The following is a 25139-nucleotide window of genomic DNA, read 5'->3' as shown; positions in this document are numbered from 1 at the left end:
CCACTCGCTCTCAATTTCTGGCTACCTGCGTATAATTAAAATGTTAGCTGGAAGCCTTGAGTTACATAATTTCAGAGCACGACTTTTCAAAAGTAATTTCCTTTGCCATTGATGGATACCGAGTACGAGTTGGAATTCCTGGGAAAATGCCTAGTGGTTTCCCAGGAACTGTAAATTATTAAGCTTTGAAGGTGGATTGCCTTGAAATGATTGTTAAATGTGCAAATATGCAAATAGTTTTCTGTGGGAGCAAACACCTAAACGTTAAGAAAAGTGAACTTTTCAAATTGCAAATTGATAAAATTGAAATTCAGTTTCCACCCTGAAATTCCACTGGAAATGCATTAAAATTTCATTAACGCGCAAATTAATTATAAAAATGCAAATTAAACAAACGTTTCGGTCAATTGAATGCTCAAGTTTCCATTCCGAACCCAAAATCCCGGCAATCATTTACTCATTTACGAAGGAGCGTAAACATTTTAAAATCAATTGGTGGCGGGGGCGAAAAATCGCTTAGCTAATTTGCATATAAAACAGTTGAATTTGCGAACAAAATCAGGAAATATTGATGAAATTTGGCAACCCTTGGCGGCAGCTGCTGTTTTCGCCCTCAACGAGTCAAGTGGGTGTAAGAAATTGTGTAAAACTTGCTACAAATTGGCTATGCATATAAATTGATGTTAATGCCGATCGGCGGAGGGTGGCTCTATATACACACATATATAGAGCATATAGTCCGATGGCCTGAAAGTATGCAACGAGTGGATAGTGTCGCAATCTGGTAATCTGGTAATCTCGCTTGCCGGGTTTCTTTCAATAAATACTCGATAATCGCTTTCTAATTTTATTGCTTCCATTGGTCTGCGTACAGCTGAACTCAAAATCGCCAAGAACACAACAGGTGTGCGTTCCTGCTGGCCAACTTATCTGGGCCAAAATTAGCAGACCATGCACTTAAACAAGTTCAAATGTACTGACTGTACTGACTGACGAAATATGGCTGCCAACTATGGCTCCTTCGAACGCAAATGAGTCATATAGGGTTTTGGGGAACCTGGAAAGCAATCATGTTGGCACTTGGATGATTAGCAGCGTTTCTATCTTGACCACTCCAATTGATTCATTAGAATATTTTAATCTAACTAAAATAGTTTTTACCTTAAAGTGTTTTGTTTAAGCGCATTAACGAACAGAAATTCATAAGAAATCTTTAAGAATGGGTTTCTTCCATTTAATTTTCATGTACCATGTTTTTCATTGGACTCATAAAGTATGCACCAAATAGTTGGGTAGACTTGTTCCTAGGATTCCTCTAAGTGCGATTAATACGCCATATAATCACAAAAATCAAACGTAATTTTGGTGCAAACGTTCAAAGCCCAAAAACGATTAGATTAATGGCAAGTGCAGGAGTACCAACTTGATAACTTGTGGTATAAATACTGCTGCGATTGGTTAATACGGAATACAATACCATTAGTACTTGCAAAGCAAACACACAAGCTACCAAAACCCAGAGCAAAATGTCCAGCTTCAAGAAGTTCTCCCTGTGCCTAGTGCTTTCTATCATGTGGACTTCGATTGCGGCCAGCACGCCAATTAGACAATGTGAGTCCAGTTAAAGAAATCACTTAATGCCATTAACTAATTTCTGGTAAATAAATATTCCAGGTGCCGACAGCAGCTATCCTCAGCCACTGATGGTGCAAATCGACGATTGTGACGCCTTGCCCTGCGATTTGTGGAAGGGAACCGAGGCCAAAATCGACATCCAATTTGTTGCCAGTAAGTAAAATGCATATTATTATACTATATACTATACTATTTTCGATTGACAGATCAATGAATACAGAGATAATAATATTTTTGTCCTCCCTTTCATTAGCTCGCAATACCATGAAGAAGCTATCAGCCGAAGTGCATCTGACCTCGCTGGGAGTGACCATACCCTATGACCTAGAAGCCTCCCGTGGCAACGTGTGCAGCAATCTGCTCCATGGCGCCTACTGTCCCCTGGATGCTGGCGAGGATGTGACCTACCAGCTGCTCCTGCCAGTCACCGCCAACCAGCCGGAGGTGCCCACGCGCCTGGAAATTCGTCTTCTGGACTCCGATAACGAGAATCGAGTGGTGTCCTGTTTCCTGGCCGACACTCGGGTCAAGAAGCCCAGCTCGGCAGTCTAGATGAAGATGACGTATAGATTAGGCCGCAAAACATTGTATCAATGTTTTTGGCACTGGACATCGAGTGATGCCAATTAATACCGCATAAGCAGTGGGCACTTAAGCCCGACAAACACTATTAGCAGTTATGAATAAATAATTAGGGGAAAATATTATAAATAATCGAAATGAACGGCTGAGCTAATTACCCGGGCACATGTGGGCGTGCGGATGTGTTGATGTGTGGGAGCTTCGACTTGTGGGACAGACTACGACGTCGGCTTAGCCGGACGCGGCTCACCACCCTCGAGGGCGCCATGAATCGGCTTAATTAAATGACGCAGAAAATTACGCAGCTCCGGTGTGGGAAGATCCTAAGGGTGGGTGGATTGCTGGTGGGGGGTGGCAGGTGGTCGGAGTGGCTGCGGCTTCGACGGCTCCATTTACAAGACTTTAAACTTGCCAGAGCTCCAGTTAGCCTCCATTTACACGCACAGCCCCTATGGCTTCCTTCCGGCGCTCAAAGCTAATTGGCTTTTCAACACTTTGGAGCTTCCTGCCGCTGATGGCGTCTAATGAACAAGCCCTGATGGGAGCACATATCCGACGGTTAGCTAATTGAGACGTTGACTAGGTGGTGACATATGGCTGAGAACTGCAAATTTGTGGCCAAACACTGGATCTAAGGTCAGCTAATGCCTTAAACATCATTTATGCATATACTTTAATAGCGTCTCCTTTTGAATAACAATCATTTATAAAATCAAACTTCCTCGCCCTGTCTTAATGGAACATGCTTTCTTTATTTGGAACATATATTGAAAAATCCCAAAATAAAAAGGAGGATGCTCAAGAAAGTAAACCCATTCAATTGCTGGACTTGCCGGTTGAGGTACTGGAGATGGTCATGACCAGTTTGGATTTAGGCCCTCATGAAATGATACGCGATATGTCCGAAGAAATGAAACAGATTAGCAATTCATTCCTGATGCACCGGCACAGGAGGCTTGAGGTTGCCCATCGGGAACGTCCTGCGGAGAGTGTCAGGAATCGGGATGCACGGTTCGTGCTGCAGATCATGCGCTTAACATGCACTTATTTCGACGACGAGAATTCCGAGTCGGACTTTGCTCTCTGCCTGCTGCTGTACTTCGATTTTAAACAGTTCCAGTATGACCTCAAAGATACTCTGACCTATTTTGTTATAAATTTCATACGACAAAAGGAGAAGGATCCATTTAAAGGACTTAGGCTTAAACGATTTCAATATGCAATGACGGTTTTGGGTCTTCTGCGGGAATTTGAAAACGTTAAAATTCTGGGACTCAAACATTTGGTGGACTGGAACCTGGAGCTCGAATTGCCCAACACCTTCATCGGTATTATTGAGGAGGGGAATGCAGTCTTCAGAACAGCTTGGGAGTCCAACAGACGCATCTCATTTTTGGACGTACTTGCCGAGCTGCTCTTTTACGAAAAGTCCAAAACAAGCTATACCGGTCAGAGGAATTTTGATGGCATCATATACACCTACAATATTCAACCAAATTCGGTAGCTAAATCCGCTCCTCGGCTTTTGCTGAAATTTATAGTGGATGGTCCACCGTTGTTAATTTATTTTATGAACAATTTCCTCACCCGAAACGAAGATCCTAACACACCGTATCACTTGCTCCCAAAAACGCACCTTACCATTCGAATTAAGGGAAAGGCTTTTCCAGGAACCCAGTTTGTCTATTTCAAAGATCTGAACATTGACGTACTGAAGAGTGGTCTATCGATTAGATAAGAAGTGATAAACGAACATGGAGCCATGACGATTTTTTTACTCTTTATAAGGAATTCCGTCAAATAAATAGGTTCATTAAAAATTAAGGCCGAACATGACTAATTTATACCTTAATCACTGGGAACTTTATAAACACACGTATTTAGGTGCAGATGTACTGGGAATTGCCCATCCAAAGCGATTCAATGATGATAACAATTAACCAAATTATTCGAAATTAAACCAAAGCGCTGTTTAACATTTTGTTGCTCGGTCATGATGTGGAAGAGCTATGAAAGGATCCCAAGTTTGTTGCGAAATGAACTTCAGTCGGTTCGGTTGGGTTTCGGCCTTCGTTATGATTCGACTGGCCATCGAAGTGGTCGGGGAAACAAGTTCCTTCTACATGGAATACAGCACGAGTCCAAAGGTGATAATTTGATTGTTAATTTGATTAATAAATCTAATAATTAATCTAATCTAATGTCAGAAAGCAGTAGCAGCTATAAAACAAATACATGTTTTCGGGGAGTCGAACTACATGAAGACCAAAATATATATCCACGAAGATCGATCCCACTTCGATCTACATGTCCAGTTGGTCCATGAGTTGGGAAGTAACCACCTCATCATGAATATAAAGGTGCGCGTAAAACCGGAAGGAAGTAATGCCTTTGTGCAACTGTTCGAATTGCGGCGCGTCAACTTTTGCGAATTTCTCAGCGAATACAACTCGAATCCAATGATGCAGTTGATGTTCAAAAAGAACCTCAACCTGAAAGACATTATTGTGTGCCCAGTTCGAGTCGGAAACTACTCGCTCCTAAACTCCGACGTAGCCGGAAATATCCATGCAGATGGAGTCCAGAATGGCACCTACAGGTTCTTCGCCGAAATAATCGAGGAAATAGGAGAGATTGCGAAAGTATTCGCACTCCAAGTCACCTCAGAGGTTTATATTGTAGACAAGGAACTGGACTGTAAATTTCGAGGAAAAGCTTTACAATGTTTGGCCAATGATGCCTAACACGTTGCAACTTTTAAAATTATTTTTAATAGTATAAAAAAAGTAATATATAATGAGGTATTGGGTAAATGTTTTTCACTTGTAAACATCTTTATATGATAAAATGTGATAAATTAAAAATAAAACTGCTAGTTTTTTACGAATAAAATTAAAGATATTTAATTAAAAACAATCAGGCTAGATATAAAATTGTTTCCCTGATTTTAGGTGAAAAAAATCGGTATTTTGATCAAAACATAGAAAATACTGGCCCAAATATGGAATGGCATACCTCGTTTTGTTTGTTTTTTGAATCCCAATCGATTTGTATTCAAATTTGGGAATTCTAAATTTTTCCATTTTTTGCAAATTTTGATGATGTTACCCCTTTAAAAAATGCGAAAATTTGGACAAAAATTATTTTTACAAAATTCGTCAAAAAGTGATATGGATGGTTAGTATTGGTAATTAGGAGTAAAAAACAGTTATTACTTTAGCGGTGTGACCACTTTAAGTCAAGTTATAGTCAAAATACCATATTGAATATTGAATTTTTTGCCAAAAATCGTTTCCCTGATTTTAGGTTAAAAAAATTCGGTAGTTTGATCAAAACATAGAAAATACTGGCCCAAATATGGAATGTCATACCTCGTTGTGTTTGTTTTTTGAATCCCAATCGATTTGTATTCAAATTTGGGAATTCTAAATTTTTAAAATTTTTTGAAAATTTTGATGATGTTACCCCTTAAAAATAATGCGAAAATTTGGCCAAAAATTATTTTTACCAAATTCGTAAAAAAGTGATAGGGTTGGTTAGAATTGGTAATTAGGAGTAAAAAACTGTTATTACTTTGGCGGTGTGACCACTTTAAGTCAAGTTATACCCAAAAAACACATCTTGAATATTTAATTTTTTGCAAAAATCGTTTCCCCTGGCGATATTGCTCTCGATTTTTATTACAGCTAATCGATGTTTTAAAAAGTGCGGCATTCGTGGGTTAACCTATCAGATTGTTTTAAAGGGGGTCCATTTATTATTAAATGGCATTAATTGAAACTGGTTAATGGGACATGACCATTTGATGATCGCCAGCAGACTATTTTTGTCATTGCGGCATGAATTTCGTTCGGCTTTCGATATTTTTTCCGCTGTTTTACATAGTAAATGGCAATGCAACTAACCATAAATCCTTGTGGGATGACGACGAGGAGAATGAAGCTCAGGTATTATGGGTACAACTTTACTTACGATCTATAGCTACTTTGCTTTCTAGAAACCGATACTTCGAATCCATCATATCAACATCTTTGGGGACTCTCGCTATATGAAGGCTTTATCATACATCGATGAAACTCGCTTGAAGTTCACTTTATTTGTATCGCTTCGTGAAGAACTGGGTAGCAATTTCCTGACATTCAACATAAAGATTCGAGTGAGACCGACGGGCAGAGCGAATTTCGTAACGCTGCTCCAAATGCGGGATCTGGATCTGTGTGGCTTCTTCGCGGAGTTCAGGAAAAACCCCATGATGAAGTACATTCTGCAATCGGAGATGCAACTAAGCGACATTATTGTCTGTCCTGTGCGGGTGGGAAACTACTCACTAAAGAATGTGCGTGTCAAGGACATCTATCCGCAGGTTCTTCAGAACGGGATCTACAAGTTCTTTGTGGAGGTAATTGAGGCAACAGCGGAGAAAGTCTTCGCCCTGCAGGTGACCACCGAGGTCCGAATACCGAATACCACAGAATAAATATTTGCCAACAAAGGATATGTAATTACAGGATGTGTGTATGTCTATTCCGTTGGGCTCACCCCCCGTCTGCAATGTAAGCGGATTGCTGTCGCCTCGCCCTCGTTTTTCCGCATTTTCCGACACATTTCCTCCACCTCCCCAGTTTTTTTTTCCATTGTGCGTCATGAGCTACGGAGCAGGAAACATATTGAAAATCGCTTAAAGCACCGAGTCCAAGTGCATGGCCGATTATGGTGATTATCCCCGAACTAAAGAGACTTGCGTGTGTGCTCTTCTTCGAGGGGTTTCTTTGGATTTCCCGCGGGATCCTTGCGGTTTTCGCCGAAGCCATATGCGCAATTTAGTTATAATTAATAGAAAAACAATATGTTCAATGGCCAATCAATGACAATATAATACACGTTACTCTGCCAGAACTTTTGGTTAAAAGCACTGAAACCGTGTGCCACTAAACCCTTTCGTTCATAAACGTGTTAAAAACCGATGGTAATATGATATTTTAATGGAGCTTGAAATATCCGTGCCTCCGTTAATTAAAATCCGTCATGCGGTTTTCATCGCGTATTATTTTCCATGGATTTATTTCTTTATCAGGAAAGGGGTGGACTTACAAGGGTCACACCCTCCGATGGGCAATGCCTTTCTTAACGCACAATCAAATCACTTTGCGAATTCAATTTGGCAAAAATAATGTGAATATCTAGCTATCTTCTATACGGCAACGGCAAATGGAAATCGAAATTTCAATCTCGCCAGGCGACGCAGGGAAAATTCCTGCAAGTAGCAAGTAAGTTGGGGAAAATTTAAGGGGCGGCACTCACGTGAAGTGCCAATGCCTGATATCGAGTGTCGCACTTATGTGTGACCTTTGCAAATTCAATTTGTCGCCTTTTTATCTATAAACATTTTCTATTAGCTTCCAATTTTTTTATTTTTTTTATTTATTTTTTTTTTTTGAGGGTAGCTTTTCAATTTGTTTTTGGCAACTGGGTGAGGTCAATAGAACACACAGTTTATTCAAAAGAAACTGGCATTTGACGGGGAAATACTTGAGCTATTTTGATGGGTCATCTTAGCTTTTGTCCAGCCCAATTTGCCGTAGATGAATCAATCCAAATCCATGGATTTTCAGTCCATGGCGAACTTCATGTTCAAAAGAAACATTAAAAAACAACCTGCGCCCATTTTCTGGCAATTAAAAAGGCGTTGAGTTGGGCAATTAAACACACGAACCTGCCTCAAAATAATTCACTTAAATAACGCAATGTTGCGTAATTCAGTTTCACAGTTTTGTAATTAAAAGCATTTGCATAAGAATCACATCGAGCGACGGGCCTCGGGCATACTTTCATGCCACTCTAATTAAAGGCTGCCCTCGGTGCAGGACTCCTTTTGTTGGCCAGGACTTTGGTTCTCGTCCTCGTCTTCCCCCAAAGGTCATCAACGTCTCCGACAAGGCGGCTCAAGTCCCAATTTCCCCTTCTTTGGGAACCCGCAAAATGTGCAGTTGCATGGTTTGTCAATAGCGTTTTGTCCTTTGCGTTGCCAGCAGGAAGTCCTTAATGTTTTTCCAGAGTGCCTTTCAATCGCTGTATAGAAAATTTAGTTGTCCGGCCTGCAGTCAAAATACACACAAATATATGCGTTCTCTGTCAAGTAATGTTTTTATTTTTTTACACTTTTACAATATCTAACACACTATCTTGAACACGATGAATGTTTAATCCTTCTACCGGTTTTTAAGTTAAAGTTTGTAGTGGAAGCCTACGTTGGGATAAATCTATGATTTAATAGTTAAAGAGCTCGGTATTCATTATTATTGAATTTAATGAGGCGCGCCCATTTAAGCATGTGCCTCGACTATCAAATACCCATCCACCTAATATTATTATTAAAATACCAGTATAATCATTATATCCGCTTTAAAGCGAAACAAACATGAACATATTTCATTCTTTTCAATGGACTGTTAACTGTTGGCCAACAATGAGGCTTAAATCAAATCCGATCGGTGTGTGGTCGTGTGTGGCCATCAGTTTATTGTTCTGCGATTCAAATGCATTGTTTAAGTTTAAAAATATCAAGTGTACGTGCTATGAGAAGTCCTTTTGCGAACTAAAGCGTTGCGAATTAAAGGTCCTGGGTCGCGGCATCGTTGGTCTCTTCTTGCATGCCCAGGCTCATCAGCTGCCCATTAATAAATCGACGGTATGTATGTACAATTATTACAATAATACCCTAGCAAAGGGTATATAGATATCTATATCAGTCAGACATATTATTTAAAAATAACAAAAAATAATACAATTTTAATTCAATTAGTGCAAGTATATGTCACCTTCTTTTTGTATATCTTATAATATTTTTTTGCAGTGCATTCTATCGCTATACCGAAGGTTCAATGGATACAGGCCGTTCCTTTACAATATAACCGTTGATATTTGCAGTTTTCTCAAAAATCGAAAACGCTATCCGTTTATGGATTTAGTATACGACGGTATAAGGAACTTTAGCAACGTAAATCACTCCTGTCCATACAATGTTGGTAGTATATCCCAAAACGTTATAATACTTCTATGCCCTAATTGTTTTCTTAATTTTGTATATTTTCCAGCATGACATAATTGTGAACCGAATGGTACTAAATGACAATATGATCGTTAAGGTCCCGGTTCCGAGTGGTTTTTACAAACTAATGTTTATATTGAAAACAGATGGCATTTGGCGGGGCGAAGTTGAAGTTTACGTTGAGGTTAATCTGGGATACGATCGTTAAAGATACAAAGATACAAGGTATACACATTAGTTATTCTTGCTATACAGATAAGATATGTCTATTTTCTTTTATAGGTCACTAATTGTAATGAGGCGCGCACCATTAAAGCAGGTGCCTCGACTATCAAGTACCCATTACTAATCGAACTAATTTAATAATAAATATACCTTCAATTTGATATATACTATTCAGCGAATCTATTAGGTATACCCTTTACGTCTACCAGTAACGGGTGTAATCACGATATATTCATTAAAGCGTGACAAACCTAAACACTTTGGATTCAATTCAATGAGCTGTTTACTGTTGGCCAACAATGAGGCTAGAAACAAATGGAATCAGACTGTGGTCATATGTGGTCATTAATTTGCTACTCAGTGATTCAAACGCTCTGTTCAAGTTTAAAAATGTTAAGTGCACATGCTACGAAAAGTCCTTTTGCGAACTTAAACGTTGTGAACTGAAGGTCCTGGGACGCGGCATTGTGGGCTTAAATCTGCATGCCCAGGTTAATAAGCTGCCCATTAAATCTACGACGGTATGTAGCAGAGTGGACTCATTCCAATTGTGTATTTTGTACTTTATAACTATCATTTTTAGTGCGTACTAACCCTGTTCCGAAGATTCAGTGGCTACAGACCGTTCCTCTTTAATGTCACCGTAGATGTTTGCCATTTTCTTAAACACCGAAAACGCTATCCGTTTGCCGACTTAGTTTACGATGGAATAAAAAGCTTTAGCAATTTAAATCATACCTGCCCCTTCAATGTTGGTAGCATAACACCCAAACCTAATTAAATATTTCCGCATACATGATTTTATTTGCAGCATGACATAATAGTACACCAAATGGTTCTGAATGATGACATGATATCTAAAGCTCCCGTGCCAAATGGTTTTTATAAACTCAGGTTCATCGTGAAAACAGATGGCATTTGGAGGGGCGAAGTTGAGGTCCATGCTGAGGTTAATCTGGGAATCGATCGCTGAGGAACTAGATCTATCCGTTTTAGCATTATCTGCTAAGTGAGTAGATAAGATCTATTTATTTAGGTTTGTAATTCGCATTCAATGAAGCTGAAAACTGATTCTACACTTAAAAAAAGTTCATAAGAAAAAAGCTGTAATAAATATCATAAAGTAACATGATAAGAAAATATTAATATGAAGCTCCTATAAAAGGAGGGATCTAGAAATATCTTTCAAAAAAATGTTTAAATCTTTTATCTAAATCAACTGAAGATTTTATTAAGACTCTAAAAATAGTTCTTACTAACAGTGCATTTTATGGCTTGTTGTTTTATTTTCCAGTGCACACATCAACAAATCGCAAATCCATGTTCAAAAATCATATGAGGCTAATTAAGAGCCCATTACCCAACCCTCGCTGAGTAAACAGACACCGTCGACCGCAAGTCAACCAAACTCGTAAATCAACCCTCTTCAGAGAGGCGGCTACGAGGGGAGGGTGGGCTGGGTGTTTTTACACAGCATTTTGGAGGGGGTGCTCCGAATTGTTACGTGTGTAATCCGACACTTGGACGAGCCGACAACCACCTGGGCAATTAGACCGTGAAAGTCTCCATGCAAATGAGTGCTAACTGCTTGGCGCTCTCGTTAAGAACATTTCCTTGGACGAGTGTCAGGAGCAGGCGGACGGATGGATTCACAAAGGCCATGGAGCTATGCTAATGAGCTGCCGACCCCCAAGAAAGCTGACAATTAGCCGGGGGCCAGGAAAAGCCGCAAACTGAAACTTGTTGACCTCGTTGCCACAACAGATCTTGGCCAGGCTCAAAACTTAATAAGCCATCTACATTTTTTTTCACAGTTTTTAGCCTTGTTTGTGGGGCTGGGAAGCCACTTGTTCGCTCGGTTGTGCGACGGAGTATAAAAGTTCGTAATTTAATTTCAGTTTATTAGTCGGAATTGTTTTTGACGCACGAGCCTGTTTTCCGATGGCGTCGCGACGCAACAATTTAATTAGATTTTTGTAGACCGTTTCTTTAATTAATTGCATTCAGCTGCAATTGAAGGCAGGGCTGGATTTCGAAAGGTAACTTGAGTGTCAGACTTTTACTACCGATTTGCCAGTATGAATCACGATATGTGAGGTCTCCAAAGTCCGTTATAATTTTTATAAATGGAATATTTATTAAAATCTTAAGTCTCAATATTATATCACTTTAAAGACAACTACAATTTATATAGAAAACCAAAAGAACGTTCCTAGCATGCTGTATTAAATTTTACGTGGTTGAAGCCCTGGCTTAATTCCACTGATTTACCTAATTTTTTTTGGCCAAAAACTGACGCCATTTTGGAAATTCACTTGAATCGCAAGAGGGGAGCTGCATTAAATTTTCAAAACCACAAAAAGAATCCTTTGGATCTTAAAATGTCTGAACAACGCGACCATGATGATGCCAGGGGGAGTGAAGGAACAGAACTCTGGCCGATGGAAGATACATGGGGCTGGCAACAAAAGGTGCACTCACCTGTCAACGCCCCAAGCACAAACACCATTTACACCACCCCAACCCCCAGCCAGCCCCCACAAAAGACTTGTGGAGTGGGTGGCTAAAACTCCAACGCAGTGCAATGAAATTCTTCATCTACAATTCAATGACATTCCATTCCGGGCTTTGGACGGGGCGTGGCAAGTTGCAGGACGCTGCCAATAAGCGTGCCCCCAGTGGAGCAACAGATGATACATTTATGCAGCGCCCCCTGGTGGGCCTGCATCAGGGGGCGTGGCTGCGCATGCGCCTGCCGTGCGCGTGGGTGAATCGGGGGTGGGATGGTCGAGCTATGTCATCCGCCCGGCGAATCCCAGAGCAGGCCGCTCAGGATTCCGGCGCAAGGTGCGAGCGAGAGCCGCACATCCACATCCCGTTCAATAATGCGGGTGTCCAGTGGGTGGGGGCTGGTTGGGTGGTGGATGGGTGGATGGGTGGCTGGGTGGTGGTTACTGCCTTTCATTGGCTTCGCATTCAAACCCAATTTCAGCTAGCAGCATTGCGACAGGTGACCGTCCGCCGTTCAGTTCTCTTTGAAGCCTGCCGCGGGTCAGTTGCGTGTCACGGAAAATCCTCAAGTTAACTGCATAGTTCTTGGGCTGACCAAAAAGTTTTTAGTGATTCCCGATTAAAGCTTAATTTCGAACGAAATTTTTGAAATTGTGCAAACTCACATTGAATATTTAGAACAAAAGCAAGCAAACAAAAAATTAAGTGAAGTGTTAAACTTAAATACATAATAATAATACACCCATAGTTAAACAAATTAATTATCAAAGTGCATTAAATAATCAAACATATCTAAGGTTAGATGAAGAAAAAGGTAAATTTAGATCATCTTTTATAATTAAATACCCATTTTATTTGTATATATATATTGTTTTATATATTGTGGATTTACTATTTATTTGAGAAACTTTATTTCAGTTAACTTTAATCCAAAGCCCAATACTAAAACACTTGACACTTTATTGTGCAATGATAGGACTGATTGCTGACTTCAAATGAAACACCAGAAAGTTGACGTTACAACGCAATAGAAAAGGGGAGAAAAATGATGAACATGAATCCGCCGACGCACCCGCACCCTCACCCACATCCTCATCCACACCCACAACCGCAGTCCCATCTCCAGTCGGTGCAGCATCTTGGCCAGCATCAGCCACTGCCCGCCCTGCTCCAGGGCCACCCAGCCACCACCCACTTCGTGGAGTGTCGGGCATTACCAGCAATCAACGAGACATTTCCGCAATTTGGCCAGCATCGTCCGGCTATTTCGCTGCTCTCCCCCTTGGATCTTTCACTGCGCGCCGCGGCCAGTGTAGTGCCAATTACTCCACCCTCGACGCCCTCGCCGCCTCGCAAGCGCCAGAGATTAATGTCCGAGGAGAATTACCTGTGGCGTCCGCACATGGCGAGTCCTGCAGCTCCAGCTCCAGTTGTTCCTGCGGCAGGACCGTCGAGCCTGGCAATGCAGCCGGGCTACTTTCATCATCATCAGCAGCTACAGCAGCAGCAGCAACAGCAGCAACATCAACAACCACACCAGCAACATCATCAGCAATATGCCACACGCAGCAGCTTGGAGGGCGCTTCCTTTAATAAAAGTCATTTTCACGGGACGAAAAATAACTTTGAGCAAATTCCGGCGGGTCAATCGAGCGTCAGCTCGCCCATCTACGTGGAAGATGAGACCATTGTGCTGACCGAGGACGAGGATGAAACAGTTGTCAGTTCCCATGACTACAATGAGTACGCCACGGACACGGAGGAAGTCAACGAGGGCGACGATGAGACGCAGCAGGTACAAGTCAGCGATAATGGCGACGATGATGAGGAAGAGGTCTTTGTCGATGTCCTGGGCAGTGACGATGACGAGGATGAGGCGGTGGACCCGGTGGCCACAAGATTGCAGGCCCAACTAATAGAGACTACGGCCCTGAAACGCAATGAACTTCTGTATGAGGATGAGGAGCTGCACAACCAGGCGGTAAATGGTTTGGCCAGACTCTTTGACCGGGATTTTCCAGAGCCAGATGTGGAGGTTTCCGATTTGGCGGAAGTCCAGAGCAACAGCGGGAAGACCTACACAGATCTAAGTGGCGTGGCGGAGATTAGGACTACTAGTAACACCAACCTTCCACCGCCTCCTCCACCTCCTCCGGCTCCAGCGACTTCTTCAATCCCTGCTACACCTCCACTTCCGCCTCCACCCATATCTCGACCCCACAAGGCGGAACGTAGAAGGTCGAAGCTACGAAAACACATGGCCATCGATGAGGAGACCATAAGTCCAGTTTCTGGCACCATCATTCGCAAACTGCGCGACGACGAGGAGCTGGTGGTGCGCAAAGGCGACATTGATCCGGCTTTCAACGTGGTCGAAATCACCGAGGAGGCCAAGGCCATCCTGGCCAGCATCGACAACAAGATTGGAGACTACATGTGCCAGCTCTGTCGCACCGTCTACGATGATGCCTTTATGTTGGCCCAGCACCGCTGTCCCCGCATCGTTCACATCGAGTACAAGTGCTCCGAGTGCGAAAAGGTTTGTGGTCCGAAGGGCAGGATTCGCTTTACAGGCGGCTAAAACAAGTTTTCCTTTGCAGGTCTTTAATTGCCCGGCCAACTTGGCCTCCCATCGCAGATGGCACAAGCCCAAAGCGGAGGCGGCTGGCGTTAATCCCGCCAAGAAACGAGTTGTGGAAACGAGCGATCTGGTTCAGGAGGCGACCAGGAGCGGCGATGATGCCAGCGATGGCATTTATCCGTGCCATATATGCGGAAAGACTTTCCGACGGTGAGTTAGTAAGACTTTAGGAAAAGCTATAAAATTTAATTAGGTTTTTGGTATTTAAATTAGTTAAATTTGAAATATTTTTAAGCAGTTCATATTTATTTCCCACAAACAACAGTCAAGCTTACCTGAAAAAACACCAGGCCTCCCATCAGATGTTGGATAATCTCAAGAATCTGGATTTCTTCAAGTCCCAGCAGCAGCAGTTGGCCATCAATGGCCACCAATTGGCCGATCACGTCCAGCTGCAGCATACAACTGGACAGGCGGTCACATCTGCCGCTCCCTATGCATCCTTGCCTCGCCCACCGCCTGGCATGCCCATCTACCCGCCCCCAAGTGGTAAGAACTATGCGGGTGGACAACGCTTTCCGGGATTTCCCTTTCAGTCTTTCGATCAGCGGCGCTTCTACTCCCTTGGCGAATTCTATCTATCGCAGCACTTGGAGCGATCCTCGGCCTTCCAATACGTGCAGGCCAATCACCTGAGGCAACTGTCCAATGTGGCCCAAACTTTGATGCCTCCTCTGCCCGTCAAATGACCCAATCCCAATACGAATGTCCTGCGGCCGGTACCACGCATTGCGGCAACAACGACGGCAACGGGACCTCCAGCGGCAGCAACAGCAACCAGGCAAGAGGCAAGTGTTGCAGGGGTGTCCTCCGTTGGCCACGCCTTTAATTGGGTGGCTCCCTCGGCCGCAGGTGCAACTGCAACGGGAAGTGCAACTGCAACTGCCACGGCGACGACTGCGGAGTCCGGCGGGAATGTTATCATGTGACTTACCAACTATTAGCAGCATTGAATCAACGATCCCTAGTTAATGTTTAATAAATCAATCAAATTATAAGGACGTCTTTTATTCGGGGTGACAGCTATTGCAATTTTATAAAAATACATTTAATTTTGCCTAAACATTTTATTACATATACATGTGAATAGTATTCTAAGGTTGAGCTCTACTTCTGCTAAGGACATGGGATACTGCATGTGCCAGGAAGGTTTCCTTTCGAACACCTTGAAAAATTGAGGACTTGGGCCCTTGAAATAGTTATTAATAAATAAAATTTATAAATATAACTAGATACCGTAGAAGAAGTTACTTACCCTGTGCAAAAAGTAAGCTTTCAGATGGCATTTGGTTTAGTCGTTTTTGAATCTCAGATTTCGCCTCATTAAATATCTCCGGAAGCAGGCTGATTGTCTCGGTTTCTTCGCTGACATCCAGACTTGGTTTTGGATATATGGCATTGGTCATTAAAACCAGAGTTAAAGTATCCGGATCCTTGTGAAGATTACCCAAAGTATCGTTCAATAGCTGCAACTGCTGTCCTTTGTCAATACCCGATGGTATAAATTGCTCCACTATGAGTAGATATCCTTGCTTATATTTATTAAGCACATTCAAAGACTTCTCCACCATCAATTTCAGACTTGGGGCCTTTGAATTACCACTCAAATCCCCATTGGCCATCACACCCATTAAATAATCAAAACTACTAGAATTTAGGGACTCCAGCTCATCCCTTCGCTGAATCAAATCGAATATTATTGGATTGATTTTGCTCTCCCTAAGTTTTTGGGTTCTCCAATCCTTTAGCAGGTTGCGTCCATCGTTGGACTCGCAGAGCAGCTCATCCACAGGATCATATTTGGTGTTGGGCACCAGACTGCTCAGCATCTGCCTGCCCCCGCCGATGAGTACATTTAGAGATTTACCAGTTTCACCAGAGATCAACTGTTGGGCTATGTCCTGGCAACCGGATTTTTTAGAGCTTCGCGGCATCCTTTCATCGCATTCATAGTGGCCATTAGTGTTTCCCAAAGCAGCTCCTGTGGGTCCGGTAATCCTTTGCGTGGTCACAAAACCAGTTCGCAGGCCAGCCAATTGGGCCTGTCGCACAATGCTTATCGGTTCTTGCGTTGCATTAAATAACCTTCCGCAATCCTGCTGATTTTCTGGGACTTTATCCAAAGGAATTCCCAACCAAAGAGCTCGGGAAACACTGGCCACTTGACAGGGAAACTGCTGACTGCAGCTGTTTTTCAAGCGAGCCAAGTGGGGGAACTGATCCCAAATAAAGTTGCTATTGCCACGGCTAATATCTCTGGTTGGAAATCGAAAAGCAGCCAAGTCTCGTCCATCGATTCCCTGTATCACAAATATCCTCACGTTTTTAGGATAGGTCAAATCTTCTGGCCTTAGTGCCTCGTTCAGCTCATCAATGCCCTTATCATACCAGATTTTCTGCGAGGGCGCCACCCTATCCTTCCAATAATCCACATCCGCCACGTTGGCCACATCGTTCTCCACTTCGTACCTGGTCATAAAGCCAATGCAGAGCAATGTGACCATTACCGTTATCAAACATGTTCCAGCCACCAGGAACACCTGGGTTGATTTCAGCCGAATAATTTCGCAAATCTCCTTGGTCCGCTGTGTGGTTACCATTGCAAAGATGCGGCCAAAACTGATTCACAATCGCTCTCTTCTTCGGGCTTTATCATAAAGAACATTATCTGCTATCTGTTTTTCGAGATAAGGTTTGGATTCGCCTTAGGAGAATTACAGCCCCAATCGTTGGCCGTTTTGTTGGGTTTAAGTGTAGCAATTAACCCACGTCATGAATTATAAATGCACTAATTGGCGTGTCAACTAATGCAAAAATGCAGTGAGAGAAATGTAGTTCAATAGGTACAAAAACCATAAGGGGTTTAGTGAATATGCAAGAATAATTACACTGTTTATAACTGTATGTTTGAAATCTTATTTTATTAGTATTAGGTATATTTTGATTTAGCTATGATTGTTAATGGTGTAAATTATGTTTTACACATATTTTCTCCGTATAAATGCAAGCACTCAATTACTTATAATTTTTGCCAGTGCACAACATCGGGAATTCCGAGTTCAATTGCCGTTTTGAGGGGTCAAAAACGTCTCGGCTTTGGCCATTAACTATTTCTCACATAGGTGTGGGCCACAATTGATTTGTGAGTTGGTCTAAAGCAGCCCAAGTTGTCAGCAAAGTGGAATGGAATGGCCTCTTGGCCCTGGTAAACGACAAATACTAATTGTCATTTTGCATTCAAATGACGTTTTCAATTTCCACCCCGTGCGACAAACTATTTCGCTTATGAATTCTCGCCCAATTAAATTGGCTAACACACAGTGCAGCAACGGTTTGTTCATTTGCCAGTTATGCGAATGCGAAATTGTTGCCTCAATTACCTGCCATTAGCCCGCATTTACGCCCCCTTAATACCATTCCATCCCAACCACGCCCACTCGGTCAGCCACGTCCGTCATTTCGTCGCTTTGAAGTTGCTTTGCATTGACATGTGGTCAGTTTTCCCCCGGCGAAACTGTCACAATTTCAATTCGAATCCCACTCAACTGACAAAGCCACACGGTCGGATATCACTTTGATTATCGTTTCGGTCCCTTCATCTGTTTGTTTTTCCAACTTGTCTTGACTTCCGGAAATCGCTGACCAATTTCAATGACAATTTTTCAATCACGCTGTGATTTTGCCTGTCAAAGAGCAGCACACGTTGCGTATGCGTAACATGAATAGTGTGAGTTTCCATATCTGCTTTCTTACCCCGAACCAATGTTTGCAGGTTAGATAGTTATTATTGAATTTACATAAGACAGGTACAATCATTTCATAGAAGTATTTTTAGGGTTGGTTTTATATAAAAAGCTTAGATTAAATTAATTAAAAAAATAATAAATGACGCTGAAAAATGAAGTCCGCAATCAATCATATTGTTCTAAACCTTTACATATCCCTCATCTCCTTTTAAAAGTAACGTCTTTGTTATTGTATTGTCAACTAGAACCGAATACACGTCCATAGAAATCAGGATGGCAACTCCCGAGTGAGCTTTTTGCGAGCGAGCTTTTGACAGCGCCCTCTGCTTATGAAATGTTGAAGCTTTCTGGATGCATGTTATCATGGTTGTATGATAAAATTAAAAGGCAAATATGAAATGGATTAAATGGACACAATATAAATATTTATTTTATATAAATATATGACATTGTTACAATGTGAATGAATATTATTGTGCTGTTAGCAAAAATTATTAAACTCAATTATTTAAATAGTTGTATGTTTTATTAACACAAACCATAACTTCAAGCGATAATTGCCACAAAGTACCATAAGTAGTATAAGCCGAGATCATTTATTAGGTTTTCTTATACCTTACCAATTGCCTTTTATTTCTACACAAATTGGGTTACTAACTAATGTGTTTATGAAATATAATGGTGCTCATCAACAATCAGTCCGCAAAACTCCAATAGGGAACAATTTAAAATGTATAAAATATGCCAACAGCTGGTGAAATCTGGTCCGGCTCACAAAGGATTAGACCCTGCCCGCTGGCCAAATCATTTATAGTGCAAATGGCATTTCGTATGCATCCAACAAGCGCCGCAGGATGCAATTAGCGGCGAGTGGCCATCAAGTTACCAGAGCCATCGAGGACAGGAAGACGAGGTGGCGAGAAGAGAAAGAGAGGAGACGGCAACCCAGGAACCCGATAACATGGCCAAGAACAGTGCTTTTGACTGGCAGCAGCGCCCAGGAAGTCGACGGGCGTGACGCATATGGGTCACTTGGCCTGGCCCACGTCAATGGCTTTGCAGGATGCCGAGCCAGCTGCCGCTGCCGCTGCTGCGTCTTCTGCTGCATCACACCCACGCCCACGCCAATGACCACGCCCACGCCCGGAAAACTGGGTGTTTCCCCGACCCCAATGGAATTCATATGCAAGAGAGTGAAAGAGAGAGAGGTAGAGACGGAGCATCTCTCCACAACCATGACCTTGCCCCCCAAATAGAAATTCTCATCATCGAGTGTTGTTTGCATTCCAACGGCGCCTGCCTAAAACATTTTCCGTGTTCGCTTTCCATATGGCAAGGAGCGCGGAATTTCCTTGACACATTTTCAGGGGAAAATAATGCAAAGCCCAGCAAGTGGAATACCCAATTAAACTTTAATTGGACACGCTTAGTGCGAATTACGCAAATGTGCAAAACAAATTCGCCTGATTTGCTAATATGAATTTGCATTTACGCCCAAGTTCATCGAAAAATGCACATACAAAATATATTAATATGAACAAAAAAATAATATTCCACGGACATCGTTTCAAACAATATATCATCAACCCCTTTTCTTACATTTAAGATTCGTTGTTGATTAGCACTACAAAAATTATACAATTGCGGCTCTGGAAAGGCCCACGCCCACTCTGACGCCCACAAATTACAAAACCCTGTCATTGACGTCAGATAGTCGTGTGCAGCAAACATAGTCATCGCTAGGCGCTCGTTTGCAATCTGGAAAACTGTCGCATTGCTACTGAAACATCTCCATATTCCTAGAGCTCCCCCACGGGTAAGAGGTATCTGATAGTCGAGGAACTGCAAGATTGCGTTTTCTCCACATTAAACACCTGTAGCTCAATACGCTTAAATCAGTTCACATTGAACTGACTATTTTGATGCATATACAATGTATAATTTAATAAATTATTTCGCAAGTCGATACTAAGACGCTTGAGGTCAACTGCAGCTGTAGATTGATAAGAAAATTTCCACTTAACCTACACGTCTTAGCATCTGCCATAATTGGTATTTCTCTACATTGTTTACGCTTGATTGCATGCCATTCTCATTGCCATTTGACAGCAATTTATATAATACAGTGGGGTATAGTCTAGGGGGATGAGCAATATGACTAGTCTATCATGGGTGCAATAAATGATGCAGTGGGTTGGAAAATTATTCATTCCAATCTTGGCAGCGCCTTTTCAAGAGTACCTCAAAGCTATCTGCCATGCTATCTTATCATATACATTAAATATAATCGTAAAATGAGTTTATACAAATAGTATAGAAATAGAACATACGTAAACTTAGTTATTGCACATTTGGGCAAATATTTCCTAAAGTGCTCTTTAATAAACTAAATTAAGCTACTAAAGAATCGAACATTATTACCCCTGCAATTTCGTTTATTTTTATTAGGAAATGCGCTGCGCTGAAAGTCATTTCGTTTTCCTGTATTTTAGATTATTTTTTTTAATGTTTGGCAAACACGAAATAGAGAGACCAGCGGCGATAAGACAACGGAGGAAAGGGAAAGAAATGAAAAGAAAAGAAAAGAAAAGAAAGGAACGGAAGAGAGATAAAACAGAGAAGTTGCATTTTATTGATTGTATAAACTTGCGGCTGTGTGCGTGTGCAATTTGTATTTGTATCTGTGGCTGTACTGAAAAATAGTTGACAACTGACGATGCACACGAACACATTGACACACTTTTATATATAACCATATATATTTCTATTTATGTACATATATCTCTGGCATGGCCTTGAACGTGAATTGCATTTGCGCTCGAAAAGCGAAAAAGTAAAGGGAAAAAACAAACACCGAGCGAAATGTGCCAAAGCAAAAAGTTTGAACGCACACAGGCGCAATTCGCAAACTGCATTTCCCACTCTCTCGCACTTTTTCTCTCTCGCTATCTCTTGCTCGCTCTAAAGCAGGCCCTCCCTTTCCAGCGAGGAACTAAGAATCTCAAGGTTACCGCATACACATACAAATCAAATCGCTCATGTGATGTGCACTCTAGCGCTCTCTCTCTCTCTCTCTGTTCCTCGCTCTTTTTCGCTGATATGGAAAACTACCGAAAATAATTAAATTTTCAAATGCAATTTCATGTTTTTGGCTTCTCTTGGCTTTTTGACTAATCCACCTGCCAAACTGCAGGTGCCTGCAGAAACATTTCCGTTTGCATCTACACAAGGCAAAAATAATGACTACACATGGATAAATGTATTCTATATTGAGTTATCTTGAAGTCTATCTTATAATAGTAATCTTATAATTAATTTTATCAAAGTATTTACTTCTTAAGATGCTGCCTTTAGGTGTTTTTGATTTTTTTCAGTGCATTCCCAACTTGTATCGCATGTTTTCTGCCTACGTTTGCATCTTTCCATCTCCGCTTGCCAACAAATTCATTATCGCACAGATACAATTTTCAGTTTCACCGCATTTTTCCGTATTCTATTTTATAATTTCAGCAACAATTTCCAACAGCATTTTCCTGTGTTTGTTTAGCTTATAACGTAGGTGTGTGCAACTCACCGATTGAGGGTGAGTGTCCGTGTTAATTGGTTTTGAAAATAACATTTTACATGCTTAAAATGCATTTTGATTAATTGCCGCTGAAACTAACAAAGTTGATGGAAATCACTTGCCATTTTTGGTTGCCCCGTTAACTGAGTTATGATCGAGAAAAGTTATTAGCTTTGCCATTAAAATACCAATTCGGTCACAGCAATTTCCTGCATCAATATGAGAAATCGGTGCAATATTGCTCATACGCCACGTTGCCAAGCCGATTCCAGAAAATGTGCAACGGTCTTTTCGTCAGGGGAAGTGATTGAAGAGGGGTTAGCACATACACACAAATGACAACTCCCACCCCCATAAAAGCGCCATAAGCCCCCAAATGTCAAAGTTGAATGCACAATATGAAAGGCGATGTGGGCTAGGAAAATGCAAGAATATAGCAAATGCAAGTAAAATTGAAATCGAAATGGGAATTGGAATGAAAATGAAAATGGAAGTGGGCATGAAACCGTGAGTCATTTGGCACACTTGTCCGTCCAGTGCAACGACCAACATACGCTGCCCATTAGCTTTACCGTTGCATAAAAGCTACCCTCTGGCTCTCATTTTTCTGTTTCCCGATTCTGTTTCTGTGTACCTCCTGCAATAAGCAAAACATGAAAGCGAAATTTCTGGCACATATTTCACAAACATCGACTGCAGACAACGCGTCGCAAGTAGCGATGAATCATTTGCCCTCTATATACTGGTGTACAGCCAATTCACCACCCTCACACAGCTGCACTTTTGCGAAAGCTCTCTCTTGGGCTCACTGTTCCATTCCACGGCGTTTCACACGCACACACACACAAGCAGAGGGAATCCTTGTAGCATATATTTCAAGTTCACTGTCAAGGTCACCTACTACAGTCATGCGCTGCGAAAAGGGGAAGGGTAAGGGCGCTTGTTGCAGCAGCAGCAAAATCGACAGAGCCAGCAGCTACCTACACAGTGCTGGCGAAATGTTGCCCTCCCACTCTGCCACAGTTTTCCCCAAAGTATACACATTCTATAATAGATGCGCTCTAAGCTCGGCCCGCACAGCAAGTACTATAAAGAAATATATGTGTTCGCAGGGGATATAAATACGTTTGTTCATTTAAAAATGGTTTACAGGCCAGCAACTGATTTCGAGCCACATTGAGCCCAGCCCAGGATTATTTTTAGTAGCAAATGACATTTTCAGCAAATTTGGCTTTACTCGATTATCTTTTTCCTATTTAAAATATTTTTTAAGTTTTTTTTGAGTTTAGTCGATTTAAAAACCAGTATAGCAACATTTGAATTTTCTGAAATGTAATTCTAAAAAGGGTCATAAGAATTGAAGTAATAAAAATAAAGTAAAGTAAAAATCAGGTGCTCTTCATCATAAATTTTTAGTGTTCTTTAAGAAAAGTTAAAACAAAAACTTTTTATTTCAATTCCGTTAGGAATCCTGTATTACCTAACAGGTGACAAAATTGTTTGGTACTCTTAAATATGCAGACCCTTTCTGATTTTCTTTGACAACTTCTATTCGTAACTAAATTCACTCGTAATCCGTAATGAAATTTTGTTCATTTCCCCACAGTGCCAGCGATAGAAAAGTTTCCTTCGCTGCCGCAGAGAAAGGTGGGCGCAAACAGTTGGCGGTGACTGTGCTTGTGGAAGTGCAAGCCATGGCTGTGTGTGTATCGGGCGAGTGGTTATATATTTGTATACGGGGTATATATGAGCCACTATATAAGCTTCGGAGTGCGCCAGTGCAGTCGCATGTGTGTACTTGTGTATCTGTATCTGTAGATGCATTGGTATAGCCCGACATGCCCTAACATCTGTTGCATATAGCCGATGATATAGATACAGATATGTACATGAATCGCCAGAAATACATATATTTACCTGAAAATATGGAACCTACAAGAGCTGCCAGCGATACATCTGCGGATGCGACCGTTACAAAGTGCCTAGGTATGCAAGAGGTGCACTTAGCGCATTTAATTAAATTAAACAATTAAACAAACATGGCGGGCAGTGTTCTCTCGGTCTCTCGCAAAACCAACACATACACCAGCGGCCCCAAACAAATTCAATTAAGAAATTAAAATCGAAATGCCAGCATGTTTGTGCTACTAGAAGAGAGACCTATGGGTGAGCAAAAGAGATGACTGTAGCAGGCAAGAAAGAGACGCAACCACAACCTGTGTGGGGATGCAGATTTGGGGTGCTGGCTCAGCCGGTGGAAAATTGCAGCAGACACACATTTGTCAATCGAAATCGAAATCACATGCACCAAGTACATATGTATGCAGCTCCCACCTACGTCAGACATATGACAGCAAATATCCGTACACTTAGCAGGGCCAGTAAGCCCTTCTATCACTACAAGCATTTTGTGTTGCAAGCGTCAGTTAGTCAATAAATGCGCTAATTATATACATTTCGGTGCCCAGGCCCAGAACACGAACCGAAAAGCCCAGAACCAGTAGATACACAGCGCACTCAGTGCATATACAGTGGACACCCTTGGGGGAGAATCGTTACAAACATGTTTTTTGCAACCAATATTAATGAGGTGTTATCCAATCTAGTTGGGATCTGCAAATTTCTTATTTTTTGTCATAACTCTAATATCCCTATTAGTTAAAGATCATTTTAATGGCATCTAGTGGTACAGTAAGCCTCCCGCTATTGACCAGCTTTAGCGGGTGACCACTGTAGCAGTGCGGCAGTAAGCGAGGCGCGTCAGGGCAGACTGCACAACTTAAACTACAAGTACATGCCAAGAAAGGGAAAAGGGATGCCGTTGGGGGAGGGGTTGGGCCAGAGGGAGAGGGCGAGTGAGAAAGCGAAAGGGGATCAGATGAGGAATACCTGCCTATGTGTGTGTTACTGCGAGAGAGCTGCTTACTTGCACTTACACTACCACCACCTCGGGCTGAGCTCTCTCCTCACTTTATTACATAACATCCTTGAACTTGAGCTGAGCTTGCCAGAGTTTCCTTTTCAAATGCAATACGTATGCAAGTATATCTGTGCATTTTAATTCTGGCAGTGGGACGCCCAGCTCCTTTCAATACATATGTACGTTGCTTTCTTCTGGTCCCCATTCTTCTCTTCTCCCACACTTTGGCCACTTCGTTTCTTCTCTCTTCGCGTCGGAAGCTTTCG

The 25139-nt window shown here is 41.8% G+C and overlaps 8 protein-coding genes across 9 annotated transcripts; 7 read left to right on the top strand and 1 right to left on the bottom strand.

The window, feature by feature from the left end:
- Positions 1-1475: 1475 nt before the first annotated feature.
- LOC117144044 lies at positions 1476-2187 on the top strand. The gene is made up of 3 exons (XM_033309014.1): positions 1476-1611; positions 1675-1788; positions 1889-2187. The coding sequence occupies exons 1-3, from the start codon at positions 1527-1529 to the stop codon at positions 2185-2187; spliced, it is 498 nt and encodes a 165-aa protein (XP_033164905.1). The 5' UTR covers positions 1476-1526.
- An 880-nt stretch (positions 2188-3067) lies between these two features.
- Positions 3068-3955, top strand: LOC117145566. Its single transcript, XM_033311270.1, has one exon. The coding sequence runs from the start codon at positions 3068-3070 to the stop codon at positions 3953-3955; it is 888 nt and encodes a 295-aa protein (XP_033167161.1).
- Positions 3956-4253: 298 nt separating this feature from the next.
- Positions 4254-4961, top strand: LOC117145881. Its single transcript, XM_033311705.1, has 2 exons — positions 4254-4364; positions 4425-4961. The coding sequence occupies exons 1-2, from the start codon at positions 4254-4256 to the stop codon at positions 4959-4961; spliced, it is 648 nt and encodes a 215-aa protein (XP_033167596.1).
- Positions 4962-6056: 1095 nt separating this feature from the next.
- LOC117146011 lies at positions 6057-6694 on the top strand. The gene is made up of 2 exons (XM_033311930.1): positions 6057-6164; positions 6215-6694. The coding sequence occupies exons 1-2, from the start codon at positions 6057-6059 to the stop codon at positions 6692-6694; spliced, it is 588 nt and encodes a 195-aa protein (XP_033167821.1).
- A 1989-nt stretch (positions 6695-8683) lies between these two features.
- Positions 8684-9473, top strand: LOC117145797. 2 transcript variants are annotated; one of them, XM_033311584.1, is made up of 4 exons: positions 8684-8710; positions 8768-8905; positions 9071-9238; positions 9312-9473. In XM_033311584.1, the coding sequence occupies exons 1-4, from the start codon at positions 8684-8686 to the stop codon at positions 9471-9473; spliced, it is 495 nt and encodes a 164-aa protein (XP_033167475.1). The 2 variants fall into 2 exon arrangements, with proteins under 2 accessions (XP_033167475.1, XP_033167474.1); XM_033311583.1 differs by having other exon boundaries at positions 8684-8905.
- Positions 9474-9789: 316 nt separating this feature from the next.
- On the top strand, positions 9790-10463 carry LOC117145817. Its single transcript, XM_033311618.1, has 3 exons — positions 9790-10011; positions 10074-10241; positions 10302-10463. Exons 1-3 carry the CDS (start codon positions 9790-9792, stop codon positions 10461-10463), a joined length of 552 nt encoding a protein of 183 aa, XP_033167509.1.
- A 2278-nt stretch (positions 10464-12741) lies between these two features.
- LOC117143859 lies at positions 12742-15596 on the top strand. Its single transcript, XM_033308723.1, has 4 exons — positions 12742-12815; positions 12978-14540; positions 14602-14792; positions 14908-15596. The coding sequence occupies exons 2-4, from the start codon at positions 13047-13049 to the stop codon at positions 15329-15331; spliced, it is 2109 nt and encodes a 702-aa protein (XP_033164614.1). The 5' UTR covers positions 12742-12815; positions 12978-13046; the 3' UTR covers positions 15332-15596.
- Positions 15597-15653: 57 nt separating this feature from the next.
- On the bottom strand, positions 15654-23915 carry LOC117143687 (alkaline phosphatase 4). The gene is made up of 3 exons (XM_033308473.1): positions 23871-23915; positions 15898-17446; positions 15654-15831 (listed from the first exon to the last, which is right to left on the bottom strand). Exons 2-3 carry the CDS (start codon positions 17240-17242, stop codon positions 15737-15739), a joined length of 1440 nt encoding a protein of 479 aa, XP_033164364.1. The 5' UTR covers positions 17243-17446; positions 23871-23915; the 3' UTR covers positions 15654-15736.
- Between the last annotated feature and the right edge of the window lie 1224 nt (positions 23916-25139).

This window comes from Drosophila mauritiana, chromosome 3R (assembly GCF_004382145.1).
Source record: "Drosophila mauritiana strain mau12 chromosome 3R, ASM438214v1, whole genome shotgun sequence".
NCBI lineage: Eukaryota > Metazoa > Arthropoda > Insecta > Diptera > Drosophilidae > Drosophila > Drosophila mauritiana.
The sequence above is the reverse complement of the archived record's forward strand: the minus strand, read 5'-3'. Positions and strand labels throughout refer to the sequence as shown.